Source organism: Branchiostoma lanceolatum, chromosome 6, assembly GCF_035083965.1.
Source record: "Branchiostoma lanceolatum isolate klBraLanc5 chromosome 6, klBraLanc5.hap2, whole genome shotgun sequence".
NCBI lineage: Eukaryota > Metazoa > Chordata > Leptocardii > Amphioxiformes > Branchiostomatidae > Branchiostoma > Branchiostoma lanceolatum.
In genome coordinates this window covers 23,119,634-23,139,559 of record NC_089727.1, presented here as the reverse complement: position 1 = coordinate 23,139,559, position 19,926 = coordinate 23,119,634, and the positions used below count along the sequence as shown (strand labels likewise).

At 41.9% G+C, this 19,926-nt stretch overlaps 1 protein-coding gene across 1 annotated transcript in view; it reads right to left on the bottom strand.

Moving 5' to 3' along the window:
- The window catches only part of LOC136437071 (exocyst complex component 1-like), a 100,523-nt gene extending 91,110 nt beyond the window's left edge, over positions 1-9,413 (bottom strand). The window contains exons 1-3 of the mRNA XM_066431538.1: positions 9,279-9,413; positions 5,931-6,068; positions 3,580-3,710 (exon numbers count right to left, since the gene is read on the bottom strand). Of these exons, the coding sequence (XP_066287635.1) occupies positions 3,580-3,710; positions 5,931-6,054 (255 nt within the window). The 5' untranslated portion in view covers positions 6,055-6,068; positions 9,279-9,413. The remainder of the gene's footprint in view (positions 1-3,579; positions 3,711-5,930; positions 6,069-9,278) is intronic.
- Between the last annotated feature and the right edge of the window lie 10,513 nt (positions 9,414-19,926).

Below are 19,926 nucleotides of genomic sequence, written 5' to 3'. Positions count from 1 at the left end.
ATCCATTGGTCCAAAAAATCATATTTAGAATTTTTTCATTACCAGCTACCAATTACCTGAGCTCTGATTGGTTGACACTCGACAGATCAACTGTACTAAGAAGTTACTGATTACATGTTGACAGTAGAAACCCCTAAATTGGAAAAATCTTAGTTATCTTAAAATATGAACCCTGGCCTTGTGTCTATCGTTGCCAAAAAATATAATATTTTCCAAGCATTTACGGTATCATTTTAACCCTCAAACCACCATAGCTTTTTTACAACTAATCTTACCGTATGGGGTCAAAACTGACCCCACAATGTTTTCTACAAATACAGCTTTATTTGTGACTATTTTTGTGGTTTGTATATATGTATAGTTTATGTAATCTATAAGGGACAGTTTGACATGATGAGGCCACACCAACTTGATTTTATGGATGACATCCTCTGGAGACCCCAAAACTAATACGCGCGGGCGAAAAAAAAGAAAATCCAGCAAAAAAAAATGCTGCTAAACCACAGGACTACTAGTACAAAGCTGGTATTGCGAATTGAACCACAGAACACAGTTTATTTGTAGGAGGTACATGTAGGTTGTCTTGTTCATCATAGCAGACTCAGCGCAAGTGATTGATTTATTACATATTGACAAGAACGACCAAAGAAGTATACTATTAGAAGGTATTTGGCTCCAAGGACTGTGGATGATATATAACTGTGATGAGAATACTCATATACACCCATAAGGGCAGTTTCAACATACATGACATTGAACTCCATATTAAGCATTCCATGGTTTACGCTCACAAATCTCACTGTGAGACCTCTGCCAATCCCTCAACTCCTCTCCCATGTCTCTCATTATTGCAAAAGAAACGTGTGAGAGCCACTCTGGATAGGTCGTGTTTGAAATTGTCTGGGCGATACTCGCTGGCCGCCGCGATCCTCTCGTACAACTGTGCAAACGCACAATCCCCCTAGCCAACATCGATGACATACCAATCTACAATTACGCCCCAGTTTTCCAATAAGCCGGCACGATGCTAGCCTTTTGCGGCAATCTAAGTCAGCAAGTTCCCGAGATCCATGTAGCCTTGGAGGAGGTGATTTTTTTTTTTTTGACAACAGGCCAAAATCAGTGCGCGCGCGGATGTCATCCATAAGATTAAGGGCCTCTTTACACCTACGACATTTTAGAGTCGTGCGATCATCGTCGTGGGCGACGTCGCCGGCGACGGTATTTTTTGGCCGTCTAAAGACGATCAAAACAATCGTACGACGGCAATAAACGGCAAATCCTCGAAATGTCGTGCGACCACCTCGGACCCAGTCGCACGACGTTCAGCGGGGGGGCCTGTGGCTGTGTTTTTCTCGTCTAAAGAAGAATTGTCGCCGGCGACGGAAGTGGGTGATATGCTAATAAGCCTACAGCGTACTGTTTCCTGTCCGGGAAGGAAAGTTTCTATCGTTTTCTTTGTAAATATGCATGCAGTTAGCAATGGAAACATATTTTTCTCATCCGAAACCGGTTATTCCGGCGCGACGCCCTGCTACCAGTGGCTACTTCTCTAGTATGCCCCTATTCCTCGATCCCCAGGACATCCCCGGCAGCGGCCACGAACTCGGGTTAAATCCCGTCCGTCTCTGTACCAGCCTCAATCTCTTTCTTTGTTGAGCACCGTTCTCAACGTCTCATCTGCAGGGCAACAGTTGTTGCAAAGTCAGTAAAAGCTTCATCTTTTGTTAGTTTTGACGAAAACAAGCGGTTCCCCCGCCATTTTGAATTTGAGCGCAAGAGTTCACTTTGAGTCACACGCGCACATCAATGGAATTCTGCGCCGCGGGGGTCCCATGATATTTCCTGACCGTGTGTCTAAAGAAAACCGTCGCCTACGACGATGATCGTACGACCTTATAACATTGTAGGTCTAAAGTGCGCCTAAGATGGTGTGGCCTTAGGTGTGAATAATTTCTGCTCATTATCATAATTTATGCAAAAATAGGGAACATAGTCTTTTGCAACTAACGCTATTCAGGCAAGCGGGATCTTTTGAGGTTATTAGGTTATATCATCAGATGAAAAAATGCATTTAAGATAATTCAAGATGGCGGAACCAAGATGGCGGATTTCGCTAGTGTAACCTGATATGAATATGATTTTTATTTTGACGTCGTTCCTGTTGCCATCTACAAATAACGTCTTTGGATATATCATGATTCATCATACAGAATTTCTATTAAAGTTTTATCCTGTACCTTTGAGTCAGATGGAAATACCCAATTTGTTGGTTTTCGTCAATAAAATCACATATTAAATGACGTCATAATACGTCGCAACGTCATTAATCTTTACGTTCAATGAAAAAAATTGTTTTTTTCACATTTCTACAAAATTAAATTTTGTAACTATTATCATAATAACCCTTGTCATACATGTTACTAGATGACAAGTATCAAACAATAGGGAATATGAGTGCAGGTTTTGCTGGGGTCACTTTTGACCCCACTGGACCACGCGTAAACTTTCTAGGATAACTTAATCAACAATGAGCCAATCTCAGTAAATACTTGTGAGAAGTTATAAGACATTTATACAAACAAACTCATGGAAGGAATTTTGTTTTCGACTCGAAATGTCAAAATGGCACATGTTGATATACGCCTGGGGTCAGTTTTGACCCCATACGGTGGCTTGAGGGTTAAGGATCGTAAACTGTGCTATGCAATATGCTGCCAGTTTTAGTACTTTTACTGTCTCCACGCCTAGGCCTGCCAGTAGTCCACAGGCATGTTTCAAGCTGTTGTTTACTGACAAATTTCAGCCGTTTCAGAGATTTTGCGACCTCAAAACACATATCACAAGAGAAGTTAAGTTCTAATTATTCATTTTACGGGTAACATGTCTTCTGTGAAAGAATTATTCTTCCGCTGCGCTGCCGATAGTGGTCAAGGAATTCTTCCCTGTGCACTCTACTCTACACATATTTTTTTATCAGCGTGCTTTGGTTTATGATGCGTAAACAGAGACTGTCAAAGTTATTCATATAAAAACTGTCAGTGTGCCGTCTTATATTTCCACAATGACAATATTTACTTTGATCTTGAAGCCAACCGATATGTTATGTGTTCCACCAGGATGTCACAAGGGCCGTCATTGCAGCAGGGAAATCAATTGCGAATTACGAGCAAAAATACCAGGGAAATATGGGCAGAAAAACCTTAACTTTCAATTTTAGAGGGATCCCTGGTTAGCAGAGCACCCATTTTTCTAAAAACAACACTAAACAAAATTTTTAAAAGAAGAACATACCCGGCGGATTTTGAGGCAAAAAAGAGAAAACGTACATTGTACTGCATGGTACATTTATTTGGGAGGTAATAATTGGCCAAGAGTGAATCAACGGTAAGTGAGTCAACCCCTGGCAAATTATTCTCACCATTAGCAACCAGCAATTCCAAAATTGATTGGAGCAGTCTAGTAAATAGCAACTGGCAGTTCCATTGAAGCAGTTTGGCAAGTAGCATAGTAGCAACTAGCAATTCCTTGAGCAGTCTAGCAACTAACCAGTCAGCATTTCCAATGGAGCATTCTAACCTTGGTATCGTCCCTTCCATCCACCAGCTTGAGTTCCCTGAGTTCCCATGTCTGCCTGCGCTTGTACGTGTCTCCCTTGTCTGACTTCTTCACATTCACTATGGACACCTGTACCGGCTTTTCTGTGCTGGCTGAGTCAGGAAACAAAGCATAACATCAACTCTCATTTAAAAAGAAATGTTATATATGAAATATGTGTGTGTGTGTGTGTGAATATATATATATATATATATATATATATATTCACACACACACACACATATTTCATATATAACATTTCTTTTTAAATGAGAGTTATATATATATATATATATATATATATATATATATATATATATATATATATATATGTGTATATAAACTACGCACAAAAAGTTTGGAAACTTAACTTTGGTCGATCATATTTCCGTTATTTTTTTATCGATTTCAATATATTACATATCATTTAAAAGCCTATTTGATTTCCTTTCCCATGATACCAAACTTATTGTGATTGCGAGTTCATGAAACGAGCATCAGGCCTGCTAAAGTGAGTGGGTCGAAGAAATAAAGTGCCCAGATTACCTTACTATGATCAAACATGCTATTCCGTACATATTCTTCTGTTGATATTGACTTCTGTACGAGAGTATTGTGAAAAATCAACAAGAATAAACAAGACGTATTCATGAAAGCTAAGTTTATTCTTTATCAAAACCAACAATCTGTGTCTTAGTAACGGGTTAGCAAGGAGTCTTAGTAACGGGTGATCCAGCCACGCGCTGTCACTACAGCACGGCACCTACTCCTCATACTCGTCACCAGTCGCGCAATGCGATGCTGTGGGATAGTGTCCCATTCCTCCACCAGCAGTCGTCCTAGGTCAGCCACCGTGTCTTGCACGGACAGCTCGCCCAAGCTGCTCCCATAGATGTTCGATGGGGTTCAGGTACGGGCTCTTAGAGGGCCACTCCATCCTCTCTACACCTGCATGCTGGAGATGGTCGGCGATGATCCCTGCCTGGTGTGGGCGGGCGTTATCATCTTGCAGCAAGGCATTCGGCCCCATGTTATGGAGGAAAGGGATGGCCACCGGATCAAGTATTGTGTCACGATATCTTTCTGCATTGAGGGTTCCTGGTACAAGTCTTGTCTTTCCCCTGGAGTTTATGCCTCCCCATACCCCAACGTTTGTTGTGAAACAATAACAAAAAATAACACCTGTGGATGACGATACCGTTGCAAGACGCAGGTGTTTATGTGGTGTAAACAATTGGTTCTTCGATGTGCTAAAAATAACCTTGGATGTTCTGTGTGCTAGAAATAACCTTAGATGGTCTGTGTTCTAAAAATAACCTTAGAACCTGAGGAAACAATATATTGAATCATCATCCGCGCCCATACCGATAGGATGTCACAGCGCGCGTATATATGACACCAACAGGGAATTTTGGGCACTTTTTCTCCGTGACCCACTCACGTTATTAGTCCTGGTACTTGTTCCGTGGGTTTTCAATCACAATAAGTTTGGTATCATAGAACAGGGAATCACACAAGCTTTATAATGATATATAATGCATCAAAATCGGTAAAAAACAACGGAGATATGATCAACCAAAGTTAAGTTTCCGAACTTTTTGTGCGTAGTTTATATGAATGAATGAATGAATGAATGATTTATACATATATATACAGGGAGAGAGAGATGGATGGAAAGATAAAGATAGACAAATAGATAGATACAAAATGTAGATGGATACTACAATGTAGTACATAGATATACATTAGACAGATAGACATTAGATAGATAGATAGATAGATAGATAGATAGATAGATAGATAGATAGATAGATAGATAGATAGATAGATAGATAGATATCAGATAGATAGATGGATAGATACTACAATGAATGAATGAAGACCTTAATTGTACATGTTTGCCCCACTGGGCTAGGCACAGGTCACATGTTAACAAATATATACATATTCACGAGTATTACAGTACATAAACATCTAGCATACTCTAGTACTTTCGACTTCCTCTCACTTCTTGGTAATTGTATAAATGTAGGAGGCTGTGTGATTAGTTAGAGTTGGTTTATCAAAGGCTGCAAGAAATATAAATTTCTTTCTACTATTCAGGTATCTAAAGTGGGGTAATTTACTTAACTTACACATAACTGAAAAGAATCATTCTATGGCTATCATACAAAGGACAGTCTACAATAAAATGTACTTCATCTTCTACTTTACCTAGACTACAAAATTGGCAGATTCTTTGCTCTAGAGGAGTGCGGTTAGGTCTTCCTGATTCGATTCGCAATGTAGATTATATGATAGATAGATGCCACTAGTAAAAACAATGAAGCTACCTGCTGCACACAAAAAGCTGACTTTCTTCTTCTTTCCTGCCTTGGAAACATGGACCACGCCTAGCAACCGCTCGTCATGGGGCAGAAAGACATCCTTCTGCAGGGTGTGGCGGATTGCTGTCATTGTTGGACACAAGTCTGAAAATGTTTCATTGTCATGATGAAAATGTGAAAGTGACCTTGACCCTGTTTAGCTCAAGCTGTCAGGACCTTATCTTCCACCAGCCATGACAGAGAAGACAGACGCTACGGATAGTACATATTGGTTCATTGTACCACCGAAAATCCCCTGCCTTTTTCTGACAAGTACAATTTGAACAGTGGACCATGGCGTACCGTCCCATCCTATGGACTACACTCCTTTCCAGTACCGTGCACATTAGTTTAGCAACTCACAAACTCTATATCAATTGGTATTTAGGACTAGTATTGAGTCTTAACGTGTTAGTAGTAGACTATATTCTTGTGTATTATGGATTCTTCTACGACATTAGTACTAGTATCCATTTTTGGAATATCTGTTTGCAATTAACAGCGTATATTTATTCATTTTGTAGCTGATTTGCTTTTTCGGAAATGGACGAAAATTGATGCGCGCGCAGATGTCATCAATATAATCAAATCAACATGGCCTGATATATCTGACAGGTGTATTTTATCCAGGGACACCTGAAAAACAGGTCAAGGGTCCTGAGTGTATCTATTACTACTCGTGGAATAAAGAAATGAAATCCTGATCAGGCCTGTGCAAAACTGACAAAAGAGCTTTGGCTGAAAACAGAACATCTTGGAGGTCTCAACATAAGCAAGCAAGCAAGCATATCTCTGTCATATCTTATCTGATCCTTACCTCTTCCCTCATGACCTCAATGAAAAACAGCCTGCATGCCGATTTGAGCGAATAAACAATGGTTCAAACAAACAAACAAACAACAAAAATATACTTCACTCATCACTCGGGGTGAAATAAAATATTTCACTTGCTGACCTCCCCCCTTAAGCCCACCTCTCATCCCCTCCTGTAGTAAGTCAGTATTTCTAGTAAAAATAAGTACTGTAATTCTTGAATTCCAAACTCACATGTAATCATTCAAACTATCATATGATATCATATACCGGTAAGGTCTCATTCATGTGTTACTCCGCTTGTATACTCTAAAAGAATCTGTACCCAAAAAATTAATGGCTGCATGAACATGTGTTTATAATGGTGGGGAATTCCCTTTTAGCCAGCCCAACTGATCCCAAGCGTCAAACTGATGAAAGCTTGATTGTAACTGAAGTAATTAGCAGGTAAAGTTTGGCACAGCCCGTCATTGTGGGTGATGCGGTTTTGCGCTTACAGCTGGAAAGTGCCTTTTTAAGGGTGTAGCTGAGTGCAGTTTGTAATAAAAAGAGATTGTGTGTAGTGAAACTGTTGGCAATTTTTCTAACGAATGATCTGATTGGTGCATTTTCTATACAGTAGCTTCATTACGAACGCGCCCATGTAAAACATGTATTAACATTAACGTTATACATTAAACATGTAACTTAAGCCTATGGGGCGAAAAAAAACTCATTAATGAGACCATAATAGGGGTGGTTACCAGTTCAGCTTAATAAGATTATAAGGTCCAAGTCCAAGTTTAGGTCCAGAGATTTAGGTTCAGGTCCGGACCTGAACATGGACCTGATCCTGTCTAGTTGACATGTTTTGTTTTATTAAACCAATATTAAGCATAGCGAATTAAGACTGACATGCATGACTGTAAAAGTTTCTTGGTGAGAACACTTTTAAGGCAAACCAGTATCTAATATTTGAATGTTGCACTTATTTTACATTGTATATGCCTTTTCTTCTCATACTATAGGGAAACTCAAAACACTTTTCATCAAACAAAATAGAAAAATACTTTTTTTGGACTCAGGTTTTTGGTTTTCAGGTTTTTTGGACTCGATTCTTGGATGTTATATAGGTCCGAATCAGGTCCAGCGAACCGGTATCCACCCCTAGACCGTAATCATAGACGTTACAAAACGCTGACGCGTCACAAACCATGCCCGTCACGTTCTATGCTTTCCCAGGCACAGAACGTGACACAGCCCGACCGTCACAGACTGTGCCCGGAAGCGCTGTCAATCACTGTGACTGACGGGGTAGTGATGTAACTATTCATGCCCGCGTTTCCATATAAGGCAGCGTGTTTTTGTTTACCGCAAACCCCCCACCTCCCGTCATCTTTGTTTTTTTCAGGGTGCTGAGATAAGGAGGAACAGCATAATTCTCACTCTGTAAAATGATTGAATAACTTAGACTTAGAATTGAAGTGGCACAAAAAGACAGTGTCTATAACAGATGCTAAAAAAACAATATGTAAGACTAGATATATTCTACCCTGGGAAACCAGAGGTAGACTAGGATCGGTCCACTTGCCGGTTACTTCGACGTCCGAGGCAGTCAGCTCGCCCGATCTAAATCAATGCTACAGGAATTCGAAGTTGTAGCCCCAGGCACTGTCCAGGCACGGTTCGTGACAGTGCCCGAGTGTCACAAACTGTGCTTTTGCCCCAGGCACAGTTTGTGACACACGGGCACTGTCACGAACCGTGCCTGGGCACTGAACGTGACAGTACCCGAGTGTCACAAACCGTGCTTTTGCCCCAGGCACTGTTCGTGACAGTGCCCGAGTGTCACAAACCGTGGCTGGGGCAAAAGCACGGTTTGTGACACTCGCCCACCGTCACGAACTGTGCCTCAGGACACAGTCGTGAATGGCACGGTCCGGGACGGATTTCTGTTGTAGAAATTCGTGATAAGACGTCCGTCTGTTTGTGCCACATAAACTCTAAGTCCAAATCATCCAAGAAAAGCGCGAAATGTATTTCAATGAGCAAGAATTACGCTGATTCTTTCTCATCCCAGCGCCCCGAAAAAACAGCAGCGATGGCGGGCTGCAGGGAAAAAAACCCATTGGGGAGACTCCTCCCCCTCAAAACACTAAGCTCCACCCCAAAGCACAGTATGGGATAAGACCCCCTATGTGTCACAAACTGTGCTCGGTTGGGCACCATTCGTGACGGTGTCCGAGTGTCACAAACCGTGCTTTTGTCCCAGGCACGGTTTGTGACACGCGGGCACTGTCACAAAACGTGCCTGGGCATAGAACGTGACAAAGCACCAAACGTGACGCGACAAACGCCCCTTGTCCCGCCCCCGGCCGTGATGCCCGGTCCATCATCATCATCATCATCGATACTGCTGAGCCCACTATGATATGAAGTGGATTATTAGCAGCTGCGCTAACGTTAGTAACAGGTGCAAACAAGGGGTAAAAAGGGAGCGTAGACAAGGACCAGGATCTTTACCTGTTACTGTAGTCCCCTGCAGTCAAAATCGCTCTCTGGATTTGCCAATTATAAAGTTAAACACATCAAAAACAAGACGTTTGAGTGAACAGTTTCGTCCACATCGGTCTTTCCACACTATAAAAACCACAATACATTGCGCGCCGGGGGCATGATTTACTTCCGGTGCGAAGAACGTACTGCTACTTCCATGGTGCTACTTCCGCCCGGCGTCTGCAATCCCGCGAATTTCGAATACTAACGTTACTAGTATCGATTTCTGACAGACGTGACTGAAATAGTAGCCTGTACTATCCCCACTGCGGCAAATATACAAATGTAACTGCCTCCTTTGTCAGTACTGGACAACCAGTATGGAAGTGGTCGTCAGAACAGGAGCTCAAGTACTGAGACTTTCTCAGTACTGGACTTCCTGTACTGGGCAGAGTAGAGTAGAGTAGAGTAGAGTAGAGTCTTCAGTCAGGTAGGATGCATCACATCCAGTTTAGACCGCTCCCTTGTAACACTTCTTTAGCCGACTGACACTGTCGGTTTGTGTGGGTGGTCCGGGGCTCTGAAGTTGTATTTTACAGGATGGCTTTCCATTAGGCGGTCAAACCTGGCTTTGAAAGCGTTCACTGAAGGGGCATTGACAACCTCTTCAGCTTCAGTACTGGGAACCCTCCTGTCAGGACTGGAAACCGAGTGCTGAGACTCTAACGAGCGTCTAACGTTATTTTCAGGGCTGCATCTCTTCGATGCTTTTTTCCCCACTTCAAAGCTATTGTTTGGAAAACGTTCGAATGAAGAAAAAAAATACAGTATCACATTCTGTTACGTTTCAACGACGACAACATATCCTTGTGGCTTGTGCCTTTATCGGGAGAAAACGTACACTGTTAAATACCTACCAAAATCTATGTCCATAACCAAGGAACAAAGCAGTGACTACCTAAACGTTAGTATGTTCAAGCATTAAAATGTACAGACAACTAAATCCAAAACTGTCCAGTCGGTCTTAACAATGGATCATCCCAGTACCGTATAGAATGTGAGTACAGGACGCCCAGTTCCGAAATAATTTGAGGTCTCGGCTTCCAGTACTGACGAGTCACTATTTACTGGTAAATCCAGTACGGAACCCGTTACATCCGTAAATCGGCACTCGGTTATCCAGTGCTGAATGACCTCCGCACTGAGTAACCAGTACCGAATGAATCTTTGACCTAGCCGGAACGCAAATCCATACTGGAACCCGAGTACCGAGAGGAGTTCAGCTCTGGAACCCGAGTACCGAAACAAATTCAGTTCTGGACGTCCAGTGCTGACGAAGCTTCGGTACTGGAATAAAGCCGTTCCGTACTGGAATTCTTGTACGGAACTTCCATTTAGATATAGCTCCACGTTGTAATTAAAGTAGATTGCATTTGATGTAGCGTTATAGTAATTAGAAATTTCCTTAGATTACAATTGGCCTAGAAAAACAACCCTTAGTCTATATTAGTTCCATGTTGCAATGGCCATAGATCACACTAGATATAGTATTATAGTAAGTAGCATATTCTTATACATGTATAGAACTAGATTGTTACCTATGTTGTCTGTAATTTGCCATACATTGTCACTGATGCAATTGTTGTGCAATAAATCATTCATTCATTCATTCGTACTGGGGGCCGAGTATCGGCGGCATTTTCTCCACGGTTTCCGTACTGGGCGCCCAGTAAGGAGCCGGTTACATATCTGTATATTTGCCCCACTGCGAACTCCTTGGATCATCCATATGAGTGATGGTGTCCGCGGGAAGTCGCGCAACAGAGCCTGGCCAGTCATTATTAATATGATAGTTACTATCATAGAGGGTTTGGGTGGGTGGGTGGTTTGTGGGTGTGTGGAGGGAGGAAAACAGTTCGAGCCGTCCCCAAGATTACCCCTTTATTTTGCTTCCTCTTCCCCCATTCTTTGGATCACCAACCTGAAGCTAGCCCTCGATTCGGCCTTCGATTCACAGCCTTCGCTCCAGCCCTCGATTGGATTTTCCCGCCGATTCAGCCTTCGATTAGAGGGAATAGACAGAACATAGCGACCAATTCAATAACCGATTCGAAAAACCTAGAATCTATGCCGGCTCTCTTAGAACGAATATAAAAGGCAACACAATGATCAATTAATACAAATCACTCAACAAGAAGATATTTACTTGCAAATAATCTCGGAAAGGACATAATATCACGAATTCGGCATAACATAATAGTGACTACTAACAAGGGACACTAGCCCTCGGTTCGGCCGTTGATTGGATTTTGTTCAACAGATTGCAGCGCTATTTGACGTTTTTCTAAATGTGGCCCGTGAACGTGAAAAAGTGATTAGGACACAATGGGTTCTACTGTACATAATGCGAGTATCAAATTCAACAGGCCGGATTTCATGAACGAGTCGCGGGGGGGGGGGGTCTAACCCTTCAAACGCGGAAAGAAAAGGGTACATAAAAAGGCTTGCTGAACGGGTTGCAACGCTATTGCTGTTTATCTAAATGTGGCCCGTGAACGTAGAATAGTAATTAGGATACGTTGAGATCTAGAGACCTTAATGCAAGTGTCAAATCTAACGGGCCTGATTTAATGAACGAGCCACAGGGGTCTAATCAAGCATCGGTGAAGCTAGCCCTCGATTCGGGCATCGATTGCCTTGGAAAAAAGGGCTTGCTGAACGGATTGCAGCGCTATTGCTGTTAATCTAAATGTGGCCCGTGAACTTGAAAAAGTGATTGGGACACATTGCGATGTAATGTACCTAATGCAAGTATCAAATTCAACGGGCCGGATTTAATGAACGAGCCGCGGGGGGTCTAACCCTTCAAAAGCGGGAAGTGGTTCGCTCATCAAACCCGGCCCGTAAAATTTGATACTTGCATAAAGTACTCTAGATCCTAATGTATCCTAATTACTATTTCAAGTTCACGGGCCACATTTAGATAAACAGCAGAAAGCGCTACAAGCCGTCCAGCAAGCCTTTTTTCCCAAGCATGTCGATGCCCGAATCGAGGGCTAGCTTCACCGGTGCTTGATTAGACCCCCTTTGGCTTGTTCATCAAATCAGGCCCGTTAGATTTGACACTTGCATTAAGTTCTCTACATCTCAACGTATCCGAATTTCTATTTGAAGTTCATTGGCCACATTTAGATAAATAGCAATAGCGCTGCAATCCGTTCAGCCAGCCTTTTCCGCTTTTGAAGGGTTAGACCCTCCGCGGCTCGTTCATTAAATCCGTTGAATTTGATACTCGCATTAGGTACATTACATCCCAATGTGTCCCAATCACTTTTTCAAGTTCACGGGCCACATTTAGATAAACAGCAGAAAGCGCTACAATCCATTGAACAAAATCCAATCGACGGCCGAATTGAGGGCTAGTGTCCCTTGTCAGTTGTCACTATTATTTTATGCCGAATTCGTGATATTATGTCCTTTCCGACATTATTTGCAAGTAAATATCTTCTTGTTGAGTGATTTGGTACTAGTTGATCATTGTGTTGCCTTTTGTATTCATTGTAAGAGAGCTGGCATAGATTCTAGGTTTTTCGAATCGGTAACTGAATTGGTTGCTATGTTCTGTCTATTCCCTCTAATCGAAGGCTGAATCGGCGGCAAAATCTAATCGAGGGCTGAATCGAAGGCTGTGAATCGAAGGCCGAATCGAGGGCTAGCTTCAGCTTGGTTTTGGATCAGCCCTCCGTCACGCTCCCTCGGTAAGTGTTGGATTAATTAATCCGCTGAAGTGACAGTGAGTAGTCTGTCCCTCATTTGTCCCTCATGTACGTATGTGGGTTTGCGGAAAAGGCTGGGCTGTCTACCTGGCCTGTCTAGCTGGCCTGTCAACCACGTCAGGCTACTCAGATCCCCCCCCCCCATTCACATCCCCACAAACTGTTAGACACATATGCAGCTGCGTCCTCTAGCAGAATGTATACAAACTACACCGAGTGTATGGTTTAGCCAAGGACATTGTATAATGCCCTTGGTATAGCGTATTGACCAGAAATCTGCAAGTAAAGTATAAATAAACTGATCTAGATATTTGTTCCGAAAATAATTTCATCAGGTTGGTAGAATATAGGGCATAGGAGATTCTTTTTACACAACCAGGTAATCTCACCTGCTAACGTTTCGGTGTCTGTCAGACACCTTCTTCGGAGCTTCTGACTGGAGTACTGCTTCTCACCGCTATAAGTAGCCGATGTAGGTGGCGCTTTTGCGGTGAGAACACTGGGACACCGAAACGTTAGTAGGTGAGATTACCTGGTTGTGTAAAAAGAATCTCCTGTACCCTAGATATTTGTTTACTTCTGTGAATATCTTAGGGCATGCAAGCAGATAAACAGTAACAATAAAGGAGAGGAAACGGTCCTCATGGTAGGTGTTGCGAACAGCGGTACTAGCAGTTTGGCTAAACAAAGTGGCTGTCGGCCTGGCTGTAGGCGAAAAAACAGATGTTGCCAGAGGGCGGGCCGGAGTATTCCCCTGGCATCAAAACAGAGTGTGAGTGAGCACGTGGCTGTCGGTGGAAGTTGACAGACTAAAAATTCATTTTCCCTTCATGTTACCGAAGATTTAGTCATCAACGTACCGCAGAACAACGTACATGTGTGCTTTGGAACAAGCCTAGGCTATGCGCTAGTATACAGCAGTTTGTTTGTTTGTAATTTAGCCCCAAGGAAACTACACAGACTGTATAATTGCGTTATATGCAGTCGAAATAGCACAGTACCAGCGTGCTTGGTTGCTAGCTGCTGCACTAGTAGTAAATAGTATGTGACCCACTCGACCTTTCGATTACCTTTTGTAACACAAGTACGGATTGCCTCGGCCTCGTGCGTCGTTAATAAGTCATTGGCAGCTCGTTAACTATATTCACAGGAGTTAATTTGTTCTAGTCCGGAAATGCTGGAGTACTGCTTTTGAAAAACAACTGACCTACGCGGGCGAAATCACGGTGATCTTTACCGCGGACTGACACTACTGGCAATTTTTTTTCTACGATCCATACGCCCGTAAGAGGGTCTGGTGGACGCAGGCGAAATGTGATCTTCACCGTGGACTGACTTTACTGACTAATTCCTTTTTTCTACGATCCATACGCCCGTAGACACACCCGCGATAAAGAAAACAGGAATCAGTCCATTCAACGAAGTATATAGAAGGTCTCATGGCAGAACAATATAACGTTACAGCATCCATGTCATGCATTGTAAGCTATTCCAGCGGGTACAAAATATAGATTCTCAATTTAAAAATTACAATCATCACAATGGTACCATTCATCTCACTGAATGTATTATCATACACACTGCTGTTATCGTCTGATTTAACTGACACGTGATCGTAAAATAGGGACTAAACCAACGTATACACTAAAACATGGATCACGCTAAACAGATAAAAACATGGCCTAAAATAAACATCATACACAATTTACACTGTATAGCCACTGAATCGTCGCCATGGCAGTGCTTTTTATTGCCTTTCTTGGGTGCAACTAATCCACACAGAAGATTTTTCATGTTTAATGGATTAAGCCCGGAGCATTCCACTTCAGAAGCGGGTACTGTTTTCTGATAGATTGTATTTTTTAGGATACAAATGCACCCGACTTTTGGCTGAATTACCGTCAGCTGTCTTTTCGACAATAATCATTTTCTAAAGCCATGCATGTACCCCACGGACCCGCATTTATGTATTTGTATGGCCAAGTCAGTGGCGCACAACTTTTCGCTAACGGTAGACGCGACAAGCTTAACTTCGGAAAGCAGTCGAGGGGATACAGAGATTTTGGCACTTTTGTAAGAAACATTGAACTTCGACATTGTTGGAAGGGTCCTCGGGGACTTCAGGAACTCGGTCGCTACAATGTTAACCCTGCGTTCAGGCTTCAACTTATGGTAAATTCGACAAAACAAACTGGATCCAAGCATAACAATCCAGTCTCTGATTAATTATTTTTCGCCATGGCAATAATTTTTTTATTGCCACACTTGTATCATTTTTCTCTATTACCCAGCAGCGGCCTTTGAAAGATTCCCCCACAGTTTGGGGGTGAAAAACGTTAGTAACTTACGTTTCCACAGAAAATGTAAACTGAGTCTGTCGGCCAGTGGCAATTGTTAAAAAAGGATGTTTGGAAAAGCGCTGACCCCTTTCCGAGAACGGTCAGATCGGACCCACATCGTGAAAAAGAAAAGCAGAGGAGTGGGTCCGGCTGGTTTTTGACGTGTTTTTAGGCGTTTTTGTGGGTTGGGCCATATTGATTTGATTATATAGATGACATCCGCGCGCGCATCAGTTTTCGTCCATTTCCAAAAATAAAGATAAAAAGTTTTCTACCATACTATAAATCGAGCAAAGCAGCTAACTTTTTTTTTATTCGTACGCTCGCATCAGTTTTGGGGTTCCCGGAGGATGTCATCCATATAATCAAATCAACATGGCCTTAGTGAGAGAAAAAAAAAAACATGACAAAGTAGAAAGCCCGACAAAAACGCCTAAAACACTAGTCTCCTTTGTAGGCCTCCTGGACGGCGCCTAATAATAAAGATCTTTATTGACACAACAAAAGCACAGCGACTTTCGTATTAAAGGTCTATATACAAACGAATAGGTGCATACAAACGAGTTTGATTACACACACTCATATGGGATAGAGCAACATATCGAAATTTCACGTGCCGTATACTTACACATTGCTTGTTCTAATGTCCAAACATTCTTTGATGTATATACATGTACCCGTATCTGTACACAGTAAGGATTATCACCTAGTATGTAATTAAATCTATCATATCGGAGTGCATTGAACTCACTTGAACAAGCGGAAATAAAATTGAATAGCTTTGAGCGTTTAGCCTCATATCTTGAACAATCCATGATAAAGTGACGTTCGTCTTCAATTTCATTTGGGCAGAATGGACAAAACCTGTGATCACGGGGATCTCCGGCTTCAATGTTCAATTTATGGCTTCATATTCTTATCTTTGTAATTTCTCTACGAATTTCAAAATTATGTATGCTTGCGAGGTACTTTTCTTGTCCGTTTCTTTTCTTTCAAGCGACAGTTTTGAATTGTTTTGAATAGAACTATGCCATTCTTGTATATATATTTAGGCCACAGCAAGTAATTTTTATGGATGACATCAGCGCGCTCATTATTTTTCGCCTGATTTTGAAATAAAAAACAAGAAATTTCATTGCCCTCCGACGGTGGTCAACATGCCAAAAATTGGCAAATATGTCGTAAACGTTGACAATCTAAGGTATTTTCTTGCATATGAATACCCAGTGTAGTTCCTGCCCATGATGGTATAATAACAAGCTGTTTTCTGCATTTGTTCTACTTAATTGAGCTGTATAAACAAGGTGTTTCATCGCGTAGTTTCTTCAGATGATGCTACAACAAGCTCTTTTCTGCATTTGTTGTAGTTAGTCTATTGAGATGTATACACATCTACGAGGACATATTTAGTGTTGAATCAAGGAGGTTTTATATTATATATGAATGAATACAAGACTAAAAGACCTGTTGGTCATGATATCATATTTCGTCGCCTCAATAGACCGATCCTGTCGAACACCATATCGAACGAATAAAAGACCGATAGAACCCCCTGTTCTATATAGCCCACCTCCGTCAAAAATAGCGTTGGCGGGGCAGAAATGGCACGTGTAAAGCAGGGTACGTATATCTGGGACAGGTTTTCCACCGTATTGGTTGAATGCATGCTCAGAACAAAACGAATTTAAAAAGAAAATAGATCGGGCACTCAAGGAGAGGAAGCTTGAACCACATGCTGACTTACTGCAAGTCCGCTAGCGCAGAGTTTTGTATCTTCAGTTACTGGTGTGTGAAACTGGTTAACTTGAAAGTGAACAGGGAAGTAAAAGGATGCATTTTAATTCTTAGTTACTAAATACCATGCAGCTGTTATGCATGCAGTCAATACAATGTGAACCCTGTCACAGATATATGAACCCTGTTTTACACGTGCATCGCCTGCTTCTCAGAAACTGGGCGCTGATGCCCACCGACAAGGGCAAGATATGCGGCGCATACCGCTTTAACATTGACCGAAAACATTACGCTCTCACCGCAACTACACCTACCCCCTCCTTAAACAACTCTGCCCGGTGGATACGGCCTTCAACAAAGAAGACATAGCATTCTTATTTGGCCCGCTCTGAAAGGGTTTCAGTGCCACAAAAGCTAAACCGAAGTCAGTGGCATTATTTTCAACCTTGCCGCGGCGGCCATGTTTGGTCCGTCAAACCCTGTTTTTGACGGAGGTGTTCGAAATCGAACAGGGGGCATGGCTTTGGGATCGTTCTATTCTGGGGAGGCAGGAAGATCTTCACAAGTCTCGGCCTAGTCTCGTGGTCTCGCGAGACTAGGTCACTCCGTGATCAAGACGTACAGACTAGACGTCGAAAATTTGGAGGTGTGTATTTCACTACCTTTCTTTTTTAAGTCACTGTTCGAGGAATTTATAATAATTGTTTAACAAGAATTATGATCTCAAAATTAGAAAATATAGGGATCTTGGTTTTTTGACCCGGCTTGTTTTTTTTCGCCCTATCTCATTAATTTTTGAGTCTCCGGAGGATGTCATCCACAAAATTTACTTGCTGTGGCCTTATGTATATATCCTGCAGACGTTGTCGTAACTGATTTGTTAACATATCGGTCTGATATAATCTACGGTTTGTCCATACATTCTCAAAACCGTTATAGTTATGTTTCTCCCATACTATAGGTATGGGCGATACATATTGTCTTTATGTCTAGCCATACTATAGGTATGGGCTAAACATATTGTTTTTGTCAGGTTTCTTCTCCTTCTCCTGTCAAATCTTCGAATCGATTCATCTCTGTCATCTTTAGACCAAATGACCTGATTATTTGGCACAAAGGTAGAGTAGATAAATACCCCCGGACGTGTTTTTCTTTCTCATTTTTTCGATATGTGAGGTTTTTTTTGCTATTTTTAGACCAAATATGTATATCTTGGCCTCCTGCGCCCTGATATTTCAATTTGGTGTGCCTTGAACAAATTTAAAGGACTACATTCCAATTTTTTGGCATACATCTCTTCAAAATTATTTATTTTGGGATTTTTTTCGACTATACTTATATTTTGCCACTTCTGTCACTTCCAATAGCATATACAGTGTTGGAAGTGACAGTCACTGCATTTCAAAATGCGACCGCCTGATTGGCCAATTGAGTTCATCATTCTATCTTGCATTTCTGGCTCAGGTGCGCTAGTATTCATACCAAATGTGGTATGGGACCTTTTGCAGAACCTGAGTTCGCTGCGTAATGAAAAATTGTCTGGACCCTCAGATTGCGGACATTCTTCCGTTGAAAAAATCTAGATCTTCAGCAAGATTCTAGTTGTTTACATTCTGAAATTTGCATGGTACTTGTTGGTCCTGCACACCGCCGGATTACATTACATTCATACTTAATTTCCATTTGTTGTAATACATTTTCAGCTTATGAATACAGTTCTGGAGCCCCTCTTTAGACAATGAAATCAAGGCAAGGTCATCTGCCCAAGATAAACAGTTAAGTGATTTGTAACTTAACGATGCTGGGTCACATTCATCACGATCAAAGCATTGACAAAAATATTGAATAATAATGTACTGAGGTTGCAGCCCTGCCTTACTCCACAGATGGAGACAAAGGGACTTGACAAACCATTTAGTAGTCTGACTACATAAGCAACATCAAGGTACATTGTACATAGATTGCAACACATTGAAGAATTTGCCACCAACACCATAATTCTATAATTTGTAGAATAGACCATCCCACCATACATTGTCGAATGCCTTCTTCATGGCGACAAAGCAAACAAATGATTTCCCTCTCTTTTTTGTATATATTTTTCAATAAGAGAAGAGAATGAAAACGTTATCGGATGTTCGGCACTTTTCTTTTTAATCCAAACTGAGTGTCGGTTAATAGACCATTACTTTCCACACAAAGTTCTGTAATGGAGCATCCAGAAGGAGTGTAAACAATTTTGACAAACAACTTGATATGGCAATCCCTCTGTAGTTGTCAACATAATTCATAGATTTGTCTCCTGATGTAAAGATCGGTGTAAGAATACTTGCATTCCAGTTGGATGGAAACGTGCCTCTAAGCAGAATTGTGTTAAACAGAATTACCAAATATTATGGTTGACATACTTGTTCTGCTCCGTAGAATCTAAACCACGTGCTTTTACAGATTTCAGTGATTGCAAACTATTCAGGACTCCCATACGGCGGTTCCCCAAGCAGATACGACCCCCCCCCCCCCCCCCACCCCCCCAGCCAAGAATCTTGCCCCGATAAGTTGAAAATCGCGAATCAGCGCTTCCAAAAAAAACTAAATGCCGGCGCCGTCCGAGAGGCCTGCAAAGGAGGCTACTAGAACACGTCAAAAACCAGCCGGACCCACTCCCCTGCAGTGGAGAGCAAACGAAACACTACGCACGTATCTCGCAAAATGACGCAACGTCTCGCGAGAGTCTATTAAGATGACGTCATGGTAGGGTCCGCGTTAATGATTCATGAATAATGAATTAGTTTACCTTTCAGTCAGCTGATCATGTTGCTTGGCAAT